We start from the raw sequence: 18,536 nt of genomic DNA on the forward strand, positions 1-18,536 counted from the left end.
TTTATCTGCTTTTCTTGTATGTTACGTTTAGGCTGACCTCTAGAGCAACTCCAGTACAGCTAATGAAGGTCAATTAATTAGTAGATCATTCTTAATAGTGGTGTGGCTGAATCTCTAAAAGGATATAGGGATAAATTACAAATGTAATACATAAAAGATATTTGTCATGTTATAACGCTTTTATTAAATAATTATAAGAAAATAAAAAAAATGGAAGTGAATGTCCCATATTAGCCCATGGGCCAATACGGCTTTTTTCTGTATTGGCCCTGTTTTTTCAGTTTCAAAACTTTAAGATGTTACAAAACATTGCACATCATTTAACCTGTTTATTTTATGAATAAAATTTAAAAAATATTATACAAATGTTTTTATGTATAACAATACTTTCAAAGTTAAGTAATAGCATAAGAAAATTGAAAACCTGAAGTGAATGCCCTGTATTAGCCCTAGGGCCAATACAGCTTTTTTCCCGCTTTTTTCTGTATTGGCCTTGTTTGATTCTGTATTGGCTCTATTCGAAGAGCAATATTAAATCTTGATTTATATCGATAGTGGAATGTTTTCAGTATTGCATATGCTGATTTATCCGTATTAGGGCTTATTTGCTCATATCATTTAATAATTTTTTTTATTTATAAGTTCACTTGTATGAGACTTATTATATCGTGTCAACACTTAAGAAAGTGTTGGTTCTGTCTAATTTGGTAAAAGAGACAAAAGTAAGGCAAATAATTTTCAACATTTACAACTAATTATAAGAGTAGTTGAATTATTATGTGTAAGGAAATTGGTTATACAACAATTTTACTTGATAGGAAAGGGTTTACATTACTTCAGCTGCTTTTTGTCGAGCCTGTGACTTTTTTGGCAAAAGCGGTACAAAGTAATTCTACATTATGCTGTGGGCGTCATATTCGTCGTTGTTTGCAGTGTCCACAAATATTCACTCTGTGGTTAAAGTTTCTTAAAGCGTCACTAGCTACGAGATATATAAAACATCTGAAGTACGATTTTCAGCTCACCTGCCCTGAAAGTCAAGTGAGCCTTTTTCATCACTTGGCGTCCATTGTCTGTCGTCCATAAACTTTTACAAAAATCTTCTCCTCTGAAACTACTGGGCCAAATTTAACCAAACTTGGCCACAATTATAATAGGGGAATCTAGTTTTAAACAATGTGTCCAATGACCTGGTCAACCAACCAAGATGGCTGCCATGGCTAAAAATAGAAATAGGGGTAAAATCTAGATTTTTGGCCTATATCTCTGAAACCAAAGCATTTAAGGAAAATCTTTTGTTGATAAAATTGTTCATTAGGTCAAGATCTATCTGCCCTGAAATTTAAGACAAATCGGACAACTCATTGTTGGGTTGCTGCCCCCGAATTAGTAATTTTAAGGACATTTTTCAGTTTTTGGTTATTATCTTGAATATTATTATAGATAAAGATAAACTGTAAACAGCAATAATGTTCAGCAAAGTAAGATCTACAACTAAGTCAACATGACCAAAATTGTCAGTTGACCCCTTAAGGAGTTATTGCCCTTTATAGTCAATTTTTACCTTAATTTTTTACCTTAGCATTATTTGGCACAACTTTTTGGAATTTTGGATCCTAATGCTCTTCAACTTTGTAAGTCACTGATGAGTCTTATGTAGACGAAACGCGCGTACTAAATTATAATCCTGGCACCTTTGATAACAATTTAACCAATTTTCTAAACTTTTTGTAATCTTTTTAAAAAATCTTCTTCTCTGAAACTAGTGGGCCAAATTTAACCAAACTTGGCCACAATCATCATTGGAGTATCTAGTTATAAAAATGTGTCTGATGACCCGGTAAACCAACCATGATGGCCTCCATGGCTAAAAATAGTTCATATGGGTAACATGCAGTTTTTGGCTCATATCTCTGAAACCAAAGCATTTAGAGCAAATCTGCTATGGATAAAATTGTTTATCAGGTCAAGATCTATCTGCCCAGACAAATCAGACAATGCTTTGTTGTGTTGCTACCCCCGAATTAGTAATTTTAAGGAAGTTTTGCACATTTTGTTTATATCTTGAATATTATTATAGATAGAGATAAACTGTAAACAGCAGTAATGTTCGGCAAAGAAAGATCTACAAATAAGTCCACTTGACCACACCATTATTTTATTTATTATTTTTACTGTAAGTCTGTTTTTTGTTATATCTACTTTACGTGAGTCTGCATTTATGTATGCCGTCATACGACAAAATTATTTTTATGTCTACCTGTGCGAATTTCAAACGCGCAATTTTACACCAGTAATGAAAACCTTCTTTCATTTATGGGTAGACTTTACATAGATAAATTCAGCCGTATAATAAAAGCAAAATGAGAATGTTAAATTTGATGTATGCCTTTTTGTGCTACTTTGTTACATTTGTTGTTTATGTAGTGATATTAAGATGATAACACAATATTGACTGTTGTACCCCTATTTTTGACATTTTTACTCTTTGAATATGTTTGTTTTGTTCATGCATCGTTGACAATGTAATGGAATTTGATGCGACTGTCATACAAGTGAGAGGTTTAGCTAGCTATAAAACCAGGTTCAATCCACCATTTTCTACATTAGAAAATGCCTGTACCAAGTCAGGAATATGACAGTTGTTATCCATTCGTTTGATGTGTTTGGACTTTTGATTTTGCCTTTTGATTTTTGATTTTCCTTTTTGAATTTTCCTCGGAGTTCAGTATTTTTGTGTTTTTACTTTTGACCGTTTAAGGGGTTATTGCCCTTTATAGTAAATTTTTAACATTTTTCATAAATTTTTGTAAATTTTAACAAAATATTTTCCACTAATTACTAGGCCAAGTTCATTATAGATAAAGCTAATTGTAGCACAAGAATGTTCAGAAAAGAAAGATCTACAAACACATCACCATCACCAAAACACAATTTTGTCATGAATTTATCTGTGTCCATTGTTTAATATGCACATAGACCAAGGTGGGCGACATAGGCCCTTGAGAGCCTCTAGTTTTTTGTTCTATCATTAATGAAAGTGAAATAGTGTTATAATTTTTCGATTTTAGCAGCCAGTATGGTTAAATTTTGTCAAAAAAAGCGAAGAAACATTGATGCTGAATTATTTCTTGCAAGTCAATAATTCGACCCCATTGAATCCGTATTCATGTAAACTTTAATGTAACCCCTTAGCTAAAGATGGATAACGCACGAATCGTACGTGATCATTATTCTATGTGTGTATTATATCTCTGTCCTAAATTTCCTTCCATTTATTTGTATTGTAGTCCTGTCATGTTATGTTGTCCTTTTAGTGTTATATTTAACATTGACATAAAAGCGGGAAGTTTAGCTAGCCACATAACCAGGTTCAACCCCCATTTCACCTTAAAATGTCCGGTACCCAGTCTGGTAAATGGCAATTGTTATCTTATAGATCGTTTCTGTGTGTGTTGCATTGTCGTTTTGTTTTTTGGAGGACTTTAGAGGTTCTGTTGTTTTGTTGTTTTCCTCTTAAAGCTGATGTGTTTCTCTCGCTTTGAGTGTGTAAACCGGACATGTTTCTTTCAATCAATTTATGACTTTCGAACAACGGTATACTACTGATGCCTTTAATTAAAGGAAAAAAAACGTTAACATTGAAAGTGACCATTTGATTGATTGATTCGATCCACCAATAATCATTCTTATAAGGTAAAAACGATGATTAATTAAACAGACTATGAAAATCTAATTGCACGAGTTGCTTTGTCTATTTATTTGTCTATTTATGTTTATATCGCTTATATGGTCATCGCAGGTGTTCGGGGGTCAAATCGACATTTAATTAGATGGCGTCTAGACTAAGATACACACGAAACGAAGCTACATATTATGGTGTCAGACCACTACTTACTCCCTCCAAGTTAGAACGTGGGCCTACTCGAACAAAAAATGGTGCATTTAATGTCGTTGTTTACTTAAACTAACCAACAAATTGGCAGAAATGAAACTTTAGGTGAAAGAGAAATATATTCAGAATGTTGAGGATTAATGCACTCCATAGTATACTAATTTAAGATTACTAGAAAACCAGGGGTTATTTTTAGTGGTATCTATATTCAGGACACCTCTTCTTTCTTATATGATTTTAAAGGTATGTTGAAAATTGGCATGTAGAAAGCTGATACATGTACAATTCAAAATTTGGTTGAACAGATAGGGACTTTTAATTGGTCGTTTGACATCTTATCGAGCTCACGACCTGTAAACTGTTTATTTAAGACTTTCAATAGTTTGGATGAATGTTTAAAATTGTTATAAAGCAAATATAATTTGGGTAAAATCGGTGAACCTGAATTTGACAGCTAGTTGCCTTTTAAATTTATTTAACTTTCTTAAAATATCCTGGTTATCTAACAAACTTTTATAGTAAATTTTTAACATTTTAACAGCTTTTTATATGATCATAAGATTGTATCCAGAAGTAAATTTGTAAAAAAAATCCTGTATATCTTGTTTACTTATAAACGGACTTAGTTTTTCTGACAGTTAACATTACATTCACTCTGTGGTTAAAGTTATATTTTTTTTCCTTCAACTTCTTAAACTATCCTTGATTTGTACCAAACATAGACAGAAGCTTGCTTATGATCAAAAGCTAGTATCAAAAAGGAAATTTTGTAAAAATCATTTCCGGTTTTTCCGTATATTACTTATAAAAGGACTTTGTTTTTCTTCCAGTTAACATTACATACAGTCTGAGGTTAAAGTTTTAAAAACATTTATTAGATTCATAAAATATCCTGGATTTTTACTAAACTTGCATAGAAGCTAGCTTCTGATAGTCGAAAGATAATATCTGGAGGAATTCTTTTTATTGATATTTCCCTATTTTTGTAAAATAAATATATTATGTGCATTACCCTATCACACTGAAAAGATAGATAACAGCAATAAAAGGCGAGACACTGGGTTCCGCGGATTCCTTACGAATTTTTATACGTCCACAAACAAATTTTGTTTCAAACAAGAACTATCTTTAAAAAAGATATCCGACGTATTTAAATTTGAGTATATGTTTAAAACTATCATTTCGATAACCTTCAGAAGCACAAAGATACTATTTAAATAACGTTTTCTCTGTTTGTGTCCAGTATTCTCGGTCCTCGTATCTATCTGTTTACATTCACCAAAACCCCGCGGAAATCTCACGTTCGTACAACAATGTTTACATTAAAAGTTATATAATTGTCCCGAATAAACAGCTTTCGCAGATGCAAAGAGCTATTGGAGAAACAATTATTTTAATAAAAATATAAATCTTTGTAAGATCTAGTTCAAATATTTATAGTTTTTCACTTGCTTTCCATCACGATATAAGAAACGAGACGTTTTTTCAAACACAACCAAATCACCCACCATGACAGCATTTTGTCCAATCACAGAAAGGATTTTCGAGCATGTGTATTCTGTTGCGTATTAGTTAAGCGTCCTTAAGTTCAAAGGGCACAAACCGAAACTATACCGACTACGTCGGAAAAAGGTTCAATACCACAAAAGGAAGGTTGGGATTGTTTTTAACCGTTTAGGAATTGGGTCCGCAAGGGGTCCAAAACAATCATTTTTCTAGTTTTCAGACAATAGTTTGTGTTAAAGTGTATTGATGTCTCTTAAATTGTACTACATTCTACATGTAGAAAGTTTTTTGAAATGTGTATTTCTGGGAAGGTGAAAGTGGATAGATAAAAAATCTTGGGGGTTATTTTTTTTTTGGGGGGGGGGGGAATATTCCCGCGACATTTAAGAAATTAAAAAGAAAATTTCTTCAATTTTTTTTAGAAAGAAGGGGGGGGGTTAAAAATAATTTTCAAAGAAAAATTGATCATTCCTTTGTATATAGTCTGAATCCAGATTTTCGAAGTAAGTTTTTTGGCTTCATTATTCTGTGTCAGAAACCATTAATGTGTCAAATATTTACCACCTTTATCAAGCTTGAATATTGTGTCAATTCTTGCCTCAATTGTTCAGGGTTTGTATCCAGTATCCAGCTGCGCTCGGCGAAGCAATTTATTATGTCTCTGTTTAAATGGTTTGTATACTAGTTATTTTTTTGGGGTCCTTTATCATGTTTATAGCTTGCTGTTTTACACCTACCAAACTATGACTATTTGTATTATTCTTAAGACCAAACACATAACAATAATACCAAATAACAATTACCTTTAAGGGCACTAGCTGTCAAAAACATGTTTACTGATTTGACTCAAATTCTCATATTTGATATACAGCAATGAAAAACATAAATCCAAATTATTAAAAGTCTAAACTAAACAATTTATAGAGCATATGCTCGATAATATTTTGCTTCGTTTCGTGTGTATTTTTAGTCTAGTCATCTAATTGAACACCGAGTTGACCTCGTAAAATCCAATGACCATATATGGTATATAAACACAAATATAGATATAAATAGATTAAGCGAGATCGTGAAATTAGATTTTTCAAAGTCTATTTTATATCATATTATAGATTAAACATATATTCTAATCATCGTTTTTACCTGTATAAGAATGCTTTTTGGTGATCGAATCAGGCAATCAAATGATTTACCTTTGTTTCACACTTTCAATGTTGACATTCTGTTCCTTTAAAAGACTGATCACGCACGATTTCTGCTTTATCGATTACATTTAACTGCACATGAATACGGATTCAATGAGGTAGAATTATTCACTTGCAAGTGAATAATTAATCTTCAATGTTTCTGAGTTTACTTTGTCAACATTGAACCATTCTTTCTGCTAAAAGCAAATTATTATTATTTCACTTTCATTAATGATTAATTAAAAAATCCTATTTTAGATTTGTTTATATCTCGCTGCTAATAAATAAATGTTGTACCAGTATATTGATTATTAAACACAAAGACCTTTTAGATGATAAATGTAAACTAAAAAAAATCGCGCCTATAAAAAATAATTTTTCTTTGTAGCGTATTACTATTACAATGTCCATCAACAGTTATGAGATCGCAAAGTTCAATTGATCCAACTTCTTCTGGGTTCATCAACTGATTAATGCAGCCTTATACTACATACACTTCTAACATAAGTTATTGGTAGCACACTTTCCTTCCTGTTATAGGTGTCAGAACACCAATTACTCCCTCTAATTAAGAAAGTAGTCCTACTCGGAAAAACAATAGAACAGTTGATGTCATTATTTGCTTAAACTAACCAACACACTTGCAGAAATGAAACTTTTGGGGAAAAAGAAATGTGAAAAAGAAATATATCAAAACCATTTTTTTTTGGTCTATGAGTTTGCATTCAACATTGAGGATTAATGCGCTCCATAGTATAATTTAAGATTACCAGAAAACCAGGAGTTATTTATAGTGGTAGCTCTATTCGGCAGACCTCTTCTTTTTTATAAGATTTTAAAGAAAGGTATGTTGACAATTGGCATGTAGAAAGGTGGTACCTGTAAGATTCAGGATATACGATTACCTGGATGCTATGAAGTTATACTTAAGGTAAAAGATTAGAAAACTGTGAAAATTGCAAAATTTGGTTGAAGAGATAGGGGTTTATAATTGGTGGTCTGACACTTATATGGTGATAAACGGAAGTGGACAATGGCAAGATTTTCAAGGATTTAAAAATAGAACCGGGCTGTCGTCACCTATACAGATATGTATCCATTTTGACAGAATTAATTCAATCAAATTTCAGATATAGCAGATACGTGCATTATGTTTTTGATTTTCAGTTATAGTTTAACAAGATTTAGTTGTACGCAAAATTTTAACAAAATATTGATTGTACTTTCAAGTGTCAAGTCAAAATTCATAACTATTAATACTGATATCGGCAAGAATAATGACTTATTAACACCTGAAGGATGTACATTGTAACCGGTATATTATGATGAATAATATTTTTTGATTTTCGATTTAAAGAGGCCAACAATAAATGACCTTTTCATATCTACTTTCTTTTCGCTCAAATAGGGAAATACCCGACTGTGACAACTGTCAACACTCATTTTAAATCCATTTTCGATATAAGTTTTAAACAAATGATTTTCTCACATTAGTTTTTAACAGAAAACATTATAGTTGTACAGACCAATTCTTTCAACTGCGAATATAAAAGGTAAAGACGCGCATTTATGATATCTTCAAAATTGTTTGTATTTATTAATCACGGTTGATTTATTATGACGGGAGGTAATTTATATTATCGTACTCATTACTGTTTACTCAAGTCTTAATGTACTAGTTTGCGGTGAACCACAAATTGTAGGTCAATCATATTTGGTATGCAGTTGTATTAACTAGCATTGACACATCTCATTTCCACGGAGATTGTTTGGCTCCGCCCCTTAGTCATTGTCTATAATTACTTTGAAAATGTTGCCTAGTTTACATGTATTAGTTTGTGATTAGGCCAGTTCAAGGGGAATCGTTAGTGGTAGCCAATGTATTCAGTTGTACAAGCATAGCACATTTCATTTCAAAGGAGAAAATTTGGCCACGTCCCCTCAGTCATGGTATATCGACTTTGAAGCTTTTGCTTAGTTTACATGTACAAATGTATTCGTTTGTGATTAGATCAGTTTAAGGTGAACTACTGATGTTAAGTCAATGATATTAGGTATGCAAATTTATAGGCATTTGTAAGCATCGTTTCCATGGAGATTATATAGCTCCAACCCCTCTTCATGATTCATTGACTTTGAAACTTTTACATAGTTTACAAGTTAATGTTTGTGTTTATGTTTGTTTAAAGGGACTAAATTATAATAAGTTAATGATATTTGGTGTGCAGTTGAATTTGCATTGACACATCTCATTTACATGGAGATTGTTTAGACATGTACCTCAGTCAAGGTTCATTGACTTTGAATATTTCCCTGTCTTATGTAACTTGTTAAGTATTGCTATTTTAATTTCAACATTTGCATTATCGAAATTACAAAAAAAGTGAGACATATCTCTGTGATAACAGTTTATATTATTTATCAACTTTGTGATGGAAACTTGCAACCTTGGAACGAATATGGGACAGCCATATTACTCAATATTTTAAATCATTGTTAAACTTTGTTTTGCAAAACAAGAAAGCAAATGACCATTACATGTTATGACTTGGTTCAACTCATACATGAACATTTAAAATTTTAAGGTCATGCTAACTTTTATGAAACAATTTTATTTTACAGGTTGAGTTCTTACTGCATGTTCTTCGGCGATTAAAAAAAATGTACATCATCATTATGTGAAAAAGTTTTTCTAAGCTTTCAACTGCAAACTCTGAAACCACAAAAATATATTCATATCAAAAGAATTAACTTGTAAATTTGATGTTTGAACAAGAAACCATAAGTAAAAAAAATAATGGCAATGGAAAGAGGGTATAGATACCATGCAATGTTTATTTATAATAAACCAAAGCTAAAAAACAATCGTCATGTAAATCCAGACTATGAATTATCATTTAACGTTGTTAAGTTTGCAGTAGCTCAACTGGCAATATGGGGATTTGAAAAGACGTATTACCATGACCGTGATGCTGTACCAGGGAGTAATAAATTGGATGATTTTTTTTATTCTGTGAAAGCATCAAGATTTACTGTTGTTGTATTTACAAGAGAGTTTTTAAAAGACTGTTGGGGAAAGTACAAATCCCAGGCAGCATTTACCAACTTAATAGATAAGAATGAATCAAATAGATTTATTGCCTTGTTTATTGGTGTAGATGATCAACAGATACCAGATGCATTTAGAACTATGAACAGTCTATCATTTAGTAATGACTGGCCAAATGAGCATGGGGAGTGGAAAAGGTTTAAAAGACTTTTGAAAAATGTCACACATGCTGTACAAGATACAGAATCAGAAGTAGTTCCTGTGATACAAGGTAATTCTGGATCTTGAAATGCAATCTCGAAAAGGGCAATATAAAGTTACCAATCGTATTCCTTTTAGGTTATGCTATTTTGGATTATCCATAGAAAGTTGTTTAATCAATAGAGATAAATAAAGATAAACGCAAGAGTGTTTTGAAATGTGTGCCCTGCCTAAGTATGACTAGAACATAGATCTATGACATTTAATAGGACAAAAGGGGAATACCACATAAAACATACACCAATATAAATTATAACACATTACCATCACTTTTATTTCTATTCTTCATCCTAGAGTTACAGTCATGTTTTCAATTGCAAATGAACCCCCATGCAAGCACGGCACAGTTTACAGCTTGTATTATCATTTAAGTGTATCAAACACATGTTCCGCATTGAAATATGTTGCAAAGGTACTTATATTAAACAGTTTATAATTGTGACCATAGCAATGATAATTCGGGTCAACACAGAAGTGCTGACTACTCGGTGGGTAATCCCACACCCCATCTTTTGTTTTACGCCCTATATCCCACATCCTAAAGTGTAACGAAAAGCGCGTCTGGCGTAATTACAAATTTAATCATGTTATCTATGATTAGTTTTTTTTTATCCCCCTTATATTTCTGTCAGATTCAAGTAGAATTTAAGGCTCTGTCGAAAAGACTCCTGGATTTATGTTAAAATTTCACATTTTTAAGCATAACCAATAACATTTATTTTCCATTCGTTTGATGGTTATGAGCTTTTGATAAAGGAACTTTCCTATTTTCCATAGAGATCGATATTTTTGTTATCTTACTTAATACTATTATAATAATTGTTCTTTAGTTTGCATACTGTCATCTACATTATAATGTGAGACCTTATTTATTAATTTGGCCATAGTTATTAGTCAGATAATTTGAAAAAGTTTAACTTACTTGGCTGCCGAAAGAGAATAATTATTTTATGATATCACTATCAACAATGATTGAACAAATAATCATATTGTAATTTTTTGTATGTCTCGTAGCTAATGTCCGTTTAAGAAAGACTAAAACATTCAATAGAAAGGTTTCACAATAAAACAATCATATGAAAGGCTTTGTACCAGCTCAGTAGCAATATGAAATGCAATGATAAAAACGAAATCTTCCCTATATAAATGTTTTACAATCAAGTGTATGTTGGTAATTTGGTGATTGATATTGTCAGTTTGACAGGTATGACCTTACTTTAACCAAATTCCAGCAGTGAATCCTTCATATTTATAATAATTTTGAAGGTTTTGAGATAAAGTTTATAAATAAAGACAACAGTAGTATACCGCTGTTCAAAAATCATTAATCGATTGAGAAAAAACAAAATTATCCGGGTTACAAACTAAAACCGAGGAGAACATATAAGAGGAAAAACAAAAGAAGAACAGAAACACTGAAGTGCAACAAAAACAAACGCAAATGCAGCATACATAGAAACCAACTGTTTGAAAATAAGTTTCCTATCCCTGACCTGGTACAGGACATTTTAAGAAAAAAAATGGTGGGTTGACCGGATTTTATGGCTAGCCAAACCTCCTGCTTATATGACAATTTAAAAAATACCGTTAGGACAGAGTAATAAAGAAATAAATAATATAATATAGTTCATTTCGACATGTAAACCATAGAATAACAACGAACACTTAAAATAAATTTACGATAGAATACAAATAGAGCAAAATCGAATTATGAACGTATAATAAGAATGTATCAACGCCACAAAAAGTGACGTCATATTTAGATTTATAAAATGTAAAAATATAAAAGTTTTAGTGATGTTATGTGATGTATTTTCTAACAATTACGAAAATATTAATATATAATTGTGTTAGTAATGTTGTTATTAATTGTATGTTCTAACAAAGTCGGATTTTCTTCTAAATCAAACTGTGTAAAACCAAATAAATCCTGTGCATACGGTTGATTTAAACCAAAGATCACACAATGAACTAGATGATTATTTATCTTTGCTTTTACATACATAGAAAATAAAAATAGAATTAAAACCACAAGTGATAAGACATGAATAATCATAACTTAATACATGAATGTTAAGGATGTACAAACACCGAGACACGTCTAATAGCAATGCGACTTCGCATTCAGCAAAACAGTCATATTCGGAAAATACCTTATTTTAACAAGTAATATATAGCAATCAATTTTACATTTTTAGATGTTCAAGCCATTTTAGTAATAACAGGGAGCACTTGACTTTTACGTCATTTTCCTGCATATATCAATCTCATGTATCAGTCATATTCTTCTCAGCAAGCTGGATGATAACTTCTTGATATTTGGATCAATTCAAACTTTATCAAGCTATAGTTAGGGTCAGCCTCACTATTTAGTTTTAGATCTCTTATGCATCTTCTTCCATTTTGAGAAATACAATGGTGTTTTCCTGGTAACATACATGTTTTGTTTTTTATCGAAGCATGAATCAGGTCATCAGTTTCCTTTTTTTTAACTCGTTCAAAGTTTCACATTTTGTCAATATGTGTTCTTTAATAATCTTTTACTGTAAATTCAAAAATTAATGTGAGGTTGTTATTAATGCGAATAATGCAATTCCTTAAGTATTTAAATAATAATAACTCGCATTCTGATATATGTTACAGATATATTTATGAAGCTTTTCCTTAAATCACAATTATTTAACTAGCATTTTGCAAATTCTTTCATTTATTTTTATAGTGAATGCATTCAATATCTTTTAATCTAAGAAAACATGATATGCCATTTTGACATTGATGAAGTCAATAAACTCATCAAAGATACCAGGATTAAATTTTATATATACGCCAGACGCGCGTTTCGTCTACAAAAGACTCATCAGTGACGCTCGAATCCAAAAAAGTTAAAAATGCCAAATAAAGTACGAAGTTGAAGAGCATTGAGATCCAAAATTCCTAAAAGTGTTGCCAAATACAGCTAAGGTAATCTATGCCTGAGGTATTCTGTAGTTGTTTACAATCTCTGTCATTTGATATTTGGTGGATAGTTGTTTCAATCGAACCAAATCTCTTGATTTTTATATATTAAGTTATTTGTTTTCACAATTGGATTAATTCCTTTTTTTTTGTTACTGACAGGAAACAATAATCTTGAAACAGACGCAGGACCCGAAGATCTTGATGATGCAAATGACAACTTACAACCAGGGAATCAAAATACAACCAATAGCCCTTATTATAGAAATCAGTCAAATCAACAATCAAGTGGAGGCAACCAACATATTCTTGGATTTTCTGTGGCACAATCAAATGAAGCTTCATACCAGAGGAACAGAACAAATGGATTAAATTCTAACAATTCAGCTCCTGTTGCCATAACAACAGATACCATATCATCATCAACAACTACAGCAAGTCAGCATGTTGAAAACGGTCAAAGCACAACAAAAACAGGTGTTGGTCAGACATCATCACTGGCCACTTCTCCAAGCACAGTAATGTCTACTACAGGGAATACTATTGAGGAACCAGGAGCTCAAGCAGTCGTCTCAACAAGTCCTACAATGCAGACTTCTGGTACCAGAATGCCTCCTGGTAATTTACCCGCTGTAGACATACACAATTCTGCGGATACAAATCTAAAGGTATATTGTATATCTTAGACGTATTTTTAAATTAAAAGTAATATGTCATTGAATTAAACTCCTGGGGACTACTCATTATCTTCTTGCTTTTTATTGTTGTATTTTTATTATATTCATTATTTTTAAATAGTATTTTGCTCCTTTCTTTATTTTGTAATTAGATAACTATTCTTCGTCATATATATATTATAAAAAAAGATTAATAGGTTAGCATACTGTCTTATATACTGCATATACATCTACAGGATGTCTGATAATTTTGATTCTGTTACAGTTGAGCACTGATCAACTTATCAAGAAAAGTCTTGTCTCTCCACTGCCACCTGAACAGTTAGTTTGTCAAAAAGATGAAATTTTGAATTATCAGCCTGATAGTGGCCTTGAGCAGAGTTTGGACTTTGATTACCTTGCAAGTGGCCACCAAGATGCTAATGGTTACAACACTGAGTCCATAGGAATGAATAGACCAAATATAAATAGTGCTCCACTGAACAACAATAGTGGTGGGTATAGATCAATGAAGGAATCTTCAGAAAACAGTCAAGGTAACTTAAAAACTCAAAATAATGAACAGAGCAAAACACAAATAAACACAAAATACAATTGACAGCAAAGTTTGAAATTCTTTGTAACCAAAAAATGTTATATGAAATAAATACATTCATTATGCATATAAAGGTCTTTTGGTAAAATTTCAATATAGATATTTCTGCAACTGTGAACCATTTTTGCACAGTGAACTGTCAAATATTTTTATTCAAAACATTTTGATCTTTAAAATTTATGTAGAAAACTTCTATTTTGATAATTTTTTGTACATGCAAGCTTCTATATGACGAATTTTATTTAAACAGGAGCCTACTTAAGTGAAAAGACAATAAAATAAGTAGTGTATCATTAAAATGTCCTTTTTATGAAAAATTATTTATTTTATTTTATTGTATTCAATTGATTACACATGTCAAACTGTTTATGCTTATTTCTTATGTTTGTTACAATTTTCACACCTTTATTGTAAGAAAAGAAATTAAACATAGCTATTTGAAATGTTTATTCATGGTGTTTAATGCATTAGTTTCATAAATTTCGGGACTAAAAATACTCTCCATCAATTTAAGATTACTAACGATCAGGCATGGGGTAATGCAAATTTGTAATTGTAATGCATGGTAATGTATTACATTTTCCCAAGTAATTGCATGTAATGTGTAATGCAGCAATTTTTGTATTACATGTAATTGTTATATAATGCATTACTTTTGCAACAAGTTGTGTAATTTCATTCAATGCATGGCATTACATGGCATTTCTTTTTTCATATTCTATATATCTTTAACTGATTGTTCGAGAGTAAACGAAAGTAGAAATTAAGTTTTCTTGACTACGAAGATTATATTCATTCAATTTTTTTTCTATTTTCTATTCATTTTTCACCCTTTCATAAATCACTAGAGGAAATTTGAATATTAAGGTTTGCCCCGGGTAGAGCTTAATGATATATATATATATACCAAAAATTTGCGAAAGCAAATTTACGGATCTAACATTGTTGGGTTGATGTTTAGACGAGTTGTATATACATTATGTACACAGCCATGTATCACCATCATTGATGGCGATCCGATGGATACATCTGTTGTAGGGTTGTCACTGACTCAGACGTACTTATAAATATAATTATTTTCTGTGACTGTATCTTACATTAATTTGTAGGATCCTTTACTATAGATAATTTAGCTGATCTGTAACAATAACATCTTCATGCCTTATATATCATGTACTGCAGTACGCCGCTAGATTAAAACTGACGTGGAAAGGTAACACACGGCCAGCGAAAGCTCTTTTATTGAGAGCCCAGGTGGTCGTGTGGTCTAGCGGGACGGCTGCAGTGCAGGCGATTTGGTGTCACGATATCACAGTAGCATGGGTTCGAATCCCGGCGAGGGAAGAACCAAAAATTTGCGAAAGCAAATTTACAGATCTAACATTGTTGGGTTGATGTTTAGACGAGTTGTATATATATATATATATATATATATATATATACTATAATGACCATAATGAAATTCTAAATGAATAACAAAACCCTGCATATCAGAATTTTTATTTTTTATTGTTTCATTTTTTTTCATACATTTTCATTCATTCTTCTGTTTAAAAAGATTAATAAGTGAAAAGCGTTACCGTATTTAATTGTTGTTGTCAAAATACTTTGTTATCATTAGATAAAAGATAATTGAACATTTTCATAAAGTACTAATTAATTGTTTTACAATCAATCCTTTCACCATTTTGACATTTAGTCATTAAGCCCTTTGTTTTATTATATAATTAAGACATAGATTCTCAGTTAATATTTTGATTGAAATTTTAAAATACAAATGTATATTTATAAAAGTCAAATTATTCTTAAATTGAAAGGAACATACACTTCATCTCGATAATTTCTATTGGAGAAAACACAGAGATGTATACTTTCAAATGTAGAATTTGTATGAAGGATAAATCCTTTGAAACCCTTATGATATTTGAAAAAAAATGAAATATTTGTATCACAGATTGAATGAACCTGTTACATATATATGTTAACTTAAATTCAATGCATGGAACATTTACTACATATGCGAGATTCTTTAGTGAATTCATGCTGTTTTTCAAAATGTTTGATTTTTCTTTCCTTTGATAACAAAAAACAATGTAATGCGTAATTCAATGCATTACTTTGCAAAAGTAATTGTAATATATGCATTATTTTGACAAATGCATTTAATTGTAATTGTAATTTAATGCATGGTTTTGTCAATGTTATTGTGATATAATGCATTACATTTCAATATAATTTGCCCCATGCCTGCTAACGATACAACCAATTACTCAACAAACAAATGATTTTATACTTAATATGAAATCTGTTTCAAAGTCTTATTAAATACCTCATAACATTTGTAAATTATTTTATAATAATTTTATGATATAACATGAGTCATTTGATTTACAGGCGCTTCCTATGTATGGTCTACAATGAGAAGGATGCTAGTTGGTGCCAAATCTACAATGACAAATAATGTGAGGAAAATGATTAAACACTCAATGAACTTTGTACAGAAGTGTGACCAAAGTTATTTCTAAAATAAATCTTATATTTATTGTTTTATATTTTAACCTAACTGTTTGGTTTTACCTGAGATCACCCCCAGTTTTTGGTGGGGTTCGTGTTGCTTAGTCTTTAGTTGTCTATGTTGTGTGTTCTGTACTGTTATTTGTCAGTATGTCTTTTTTTTTTTTAGCCATGGCCTTGCCAGTTTATTTTGAATCTTTATATATGTAATATATTTGATTTGACTTGGTTGTGATAAGAATACTATTACAATGTAGTAACAAATATATCCTGATTTTGTTATCGCATCACTTATTTATTTATTTATTGTTTTCTTTTAGTAATAGTATTTAAAACATTCATAAATAAGACACTATCAACCAAACATATTAGGACTTTTTCTTTATTTAGTCAATGGTACAATGCGAACTGACTTATAGAACGAAATGCACTGAAATTTATTTGGACAATTTCAGCCAATCAAAGGCAAGAAATTACTCTAAATCAGGATAATTTCAGTTCTGGGCATTTTGTAAAGATGGTGGGAATTAAATTAATTTCTACATTTGAAAATGCCTGTACCAAGTCAGGAATATGACAGTTCTTGTCCATTCATTTTTTATGTCTTTTGTCATTTGATTTTGCAATGTGATTATGGAATTCCCGATTAGATTTTCCTCTGAGTGCAGTATTTTTGTGATTTTACTTTTCACCCAAGTATTGTTGGGCAAGACCATTCTATATCTTGTTAAAAAAAAAGGTTTCTTCTAAGTACATTTTTCTTGGTAATGTCTGTTTTCCGAAGATCTGTAATCTCTATACAAATATTTTCTACGTGTTCTTTCCCCTGTGAGTCCTTGAAAAGAGTTCCATCTAAGTGTTTATTTTTTTACGTTTTAGATATTGAACTTTCTTTTAAGAATTGAATGCTTCTTTTTGTAACTTCATTGGGGTGTAAAAGCGTTGCCCGAAGTACATTTTTTATGAAGCGCGGACGCTTCGAAGGTTGAGCAGATCCTGTTGCGCATGTGGTGTTTTGTCTGGGTCTCGGATTTTGTAGCAAGAAGTAAGTATCTTACTATATAGATCCTTGTTAGGGTATAATATGCTAATTAGACATCATTTTTTGATGTTTCAAATATTTGTAAAAGTTGAATATAGATATACTATTTACGACAGTCAAAAAAGTGAGAGCGGTTAAGCTAGCTATAAAACCAGGTTTCATCAACCATTTTCTACATACGAAAATGCCTGTACCAAGTCAGGAATATGAAAGTATGTATCTTTTCGTTTGATATGTTTGAACTTTTGATATTGCCATTTGATTAGTGACTTTCCGTTATGAATTTTCCTCGGAGTTCAGTATTTTTGTGATTTTACATTTTGCTATATGCAGTCAGTTTTGTTCAATTTTGTCAAAATAAACTAAAATAAATCTATCTTTATTGACTTGCAAGACAATAATTGAATTATTATGAATCAACATTCGTGCGACCTTTACTTTTGGCCTTGAGACTTGAGACGGATGGTTTCATATGTGTTCAACATTTGTTGAAATGATATAAATAAAAATAAATGACAAATACTAAATGTGAAACACAAGCAAAACGCATTCTTTTGAATGATCATGCCAACAAAAGCATTCCTATATAGGTTAAACAAAAACAATGATATACATATATAATTGAACAGCTAGAACTACTGTTGCTTTTATTGTGTATGTGATATTGTGCTATTGTTATTTTTTATGCATTCTTGTTTTTCAGTTTTGGTAATGTGCTATGTCTATATATATATATATATATATATATATATATATATATATATATATATAAAGAAGATATGCATTTTCGTGTTTCTTTGTTGACATATTTGTTTATGTTTATAGTGATAAAGATTATTACACAAATATGACTAC

At 31.0% G+C, this 18,536-nt stretch overlaps 1 protein-coding gene across 2 annotated transcripts; it reads left to right on the top strand.

Moving 5' to 3' along the window:
* Window positions 1-7,388: 7,388 nt before the first annotated feature.
* LOC143071104 (uncharacterized) lies at window positions 7,389-16,672 on the top strand. 2 transcript variants are annotated; one of them, XM_076245200.1, is made up of 5 exons: window positions 7,389-7,519; window positions 9,211-9,908; window positions 13,016-13,521; window positions 13,796-14,066; window positions 16,520-16,672. In XM_076245200.1, exons 2-5 carry the CDS (start codon window positions 9,386-9,388, stop codon window positions 16,648-16,650), a joined length of 1,431 nt encoding a protein of 476 aa, XP_076101315.1. In that variant the 5' UTR covers window positions 7,389-7,519; window positions 9,211-9,385; the 3' UTR covers window positions 16,651-16,672. The 2 variants fall into 2 exon arrangements, with proteins under 2 accessions (XP_076101315.1, XP_076101316.1); XM_076245201.1 differs by having other exon boundaries at window positions 7,419-7,519; window positions 9,747-9,908.
* The last annotated feature ends 1,864 nt before the right edge of the window (window positions 16,673-18,536 follow it).

The sequence above is a fragment of the Mytilus galloprovincialis genome, chromosome 4 (assembly GCF_965363235.1).
Source record: "Mytilus galloprovincialis chromosome 4, xbMytGall1.hap1.1, whole genome shotgun sequence".
Taxonomy (NCBI): domain Eukaryota; kingdom Metazoa; phylum Mollusca; class Bivalvia; order Mytilida; family Mytilidae; genus Mytilus; species Mytilus galloprovincialis.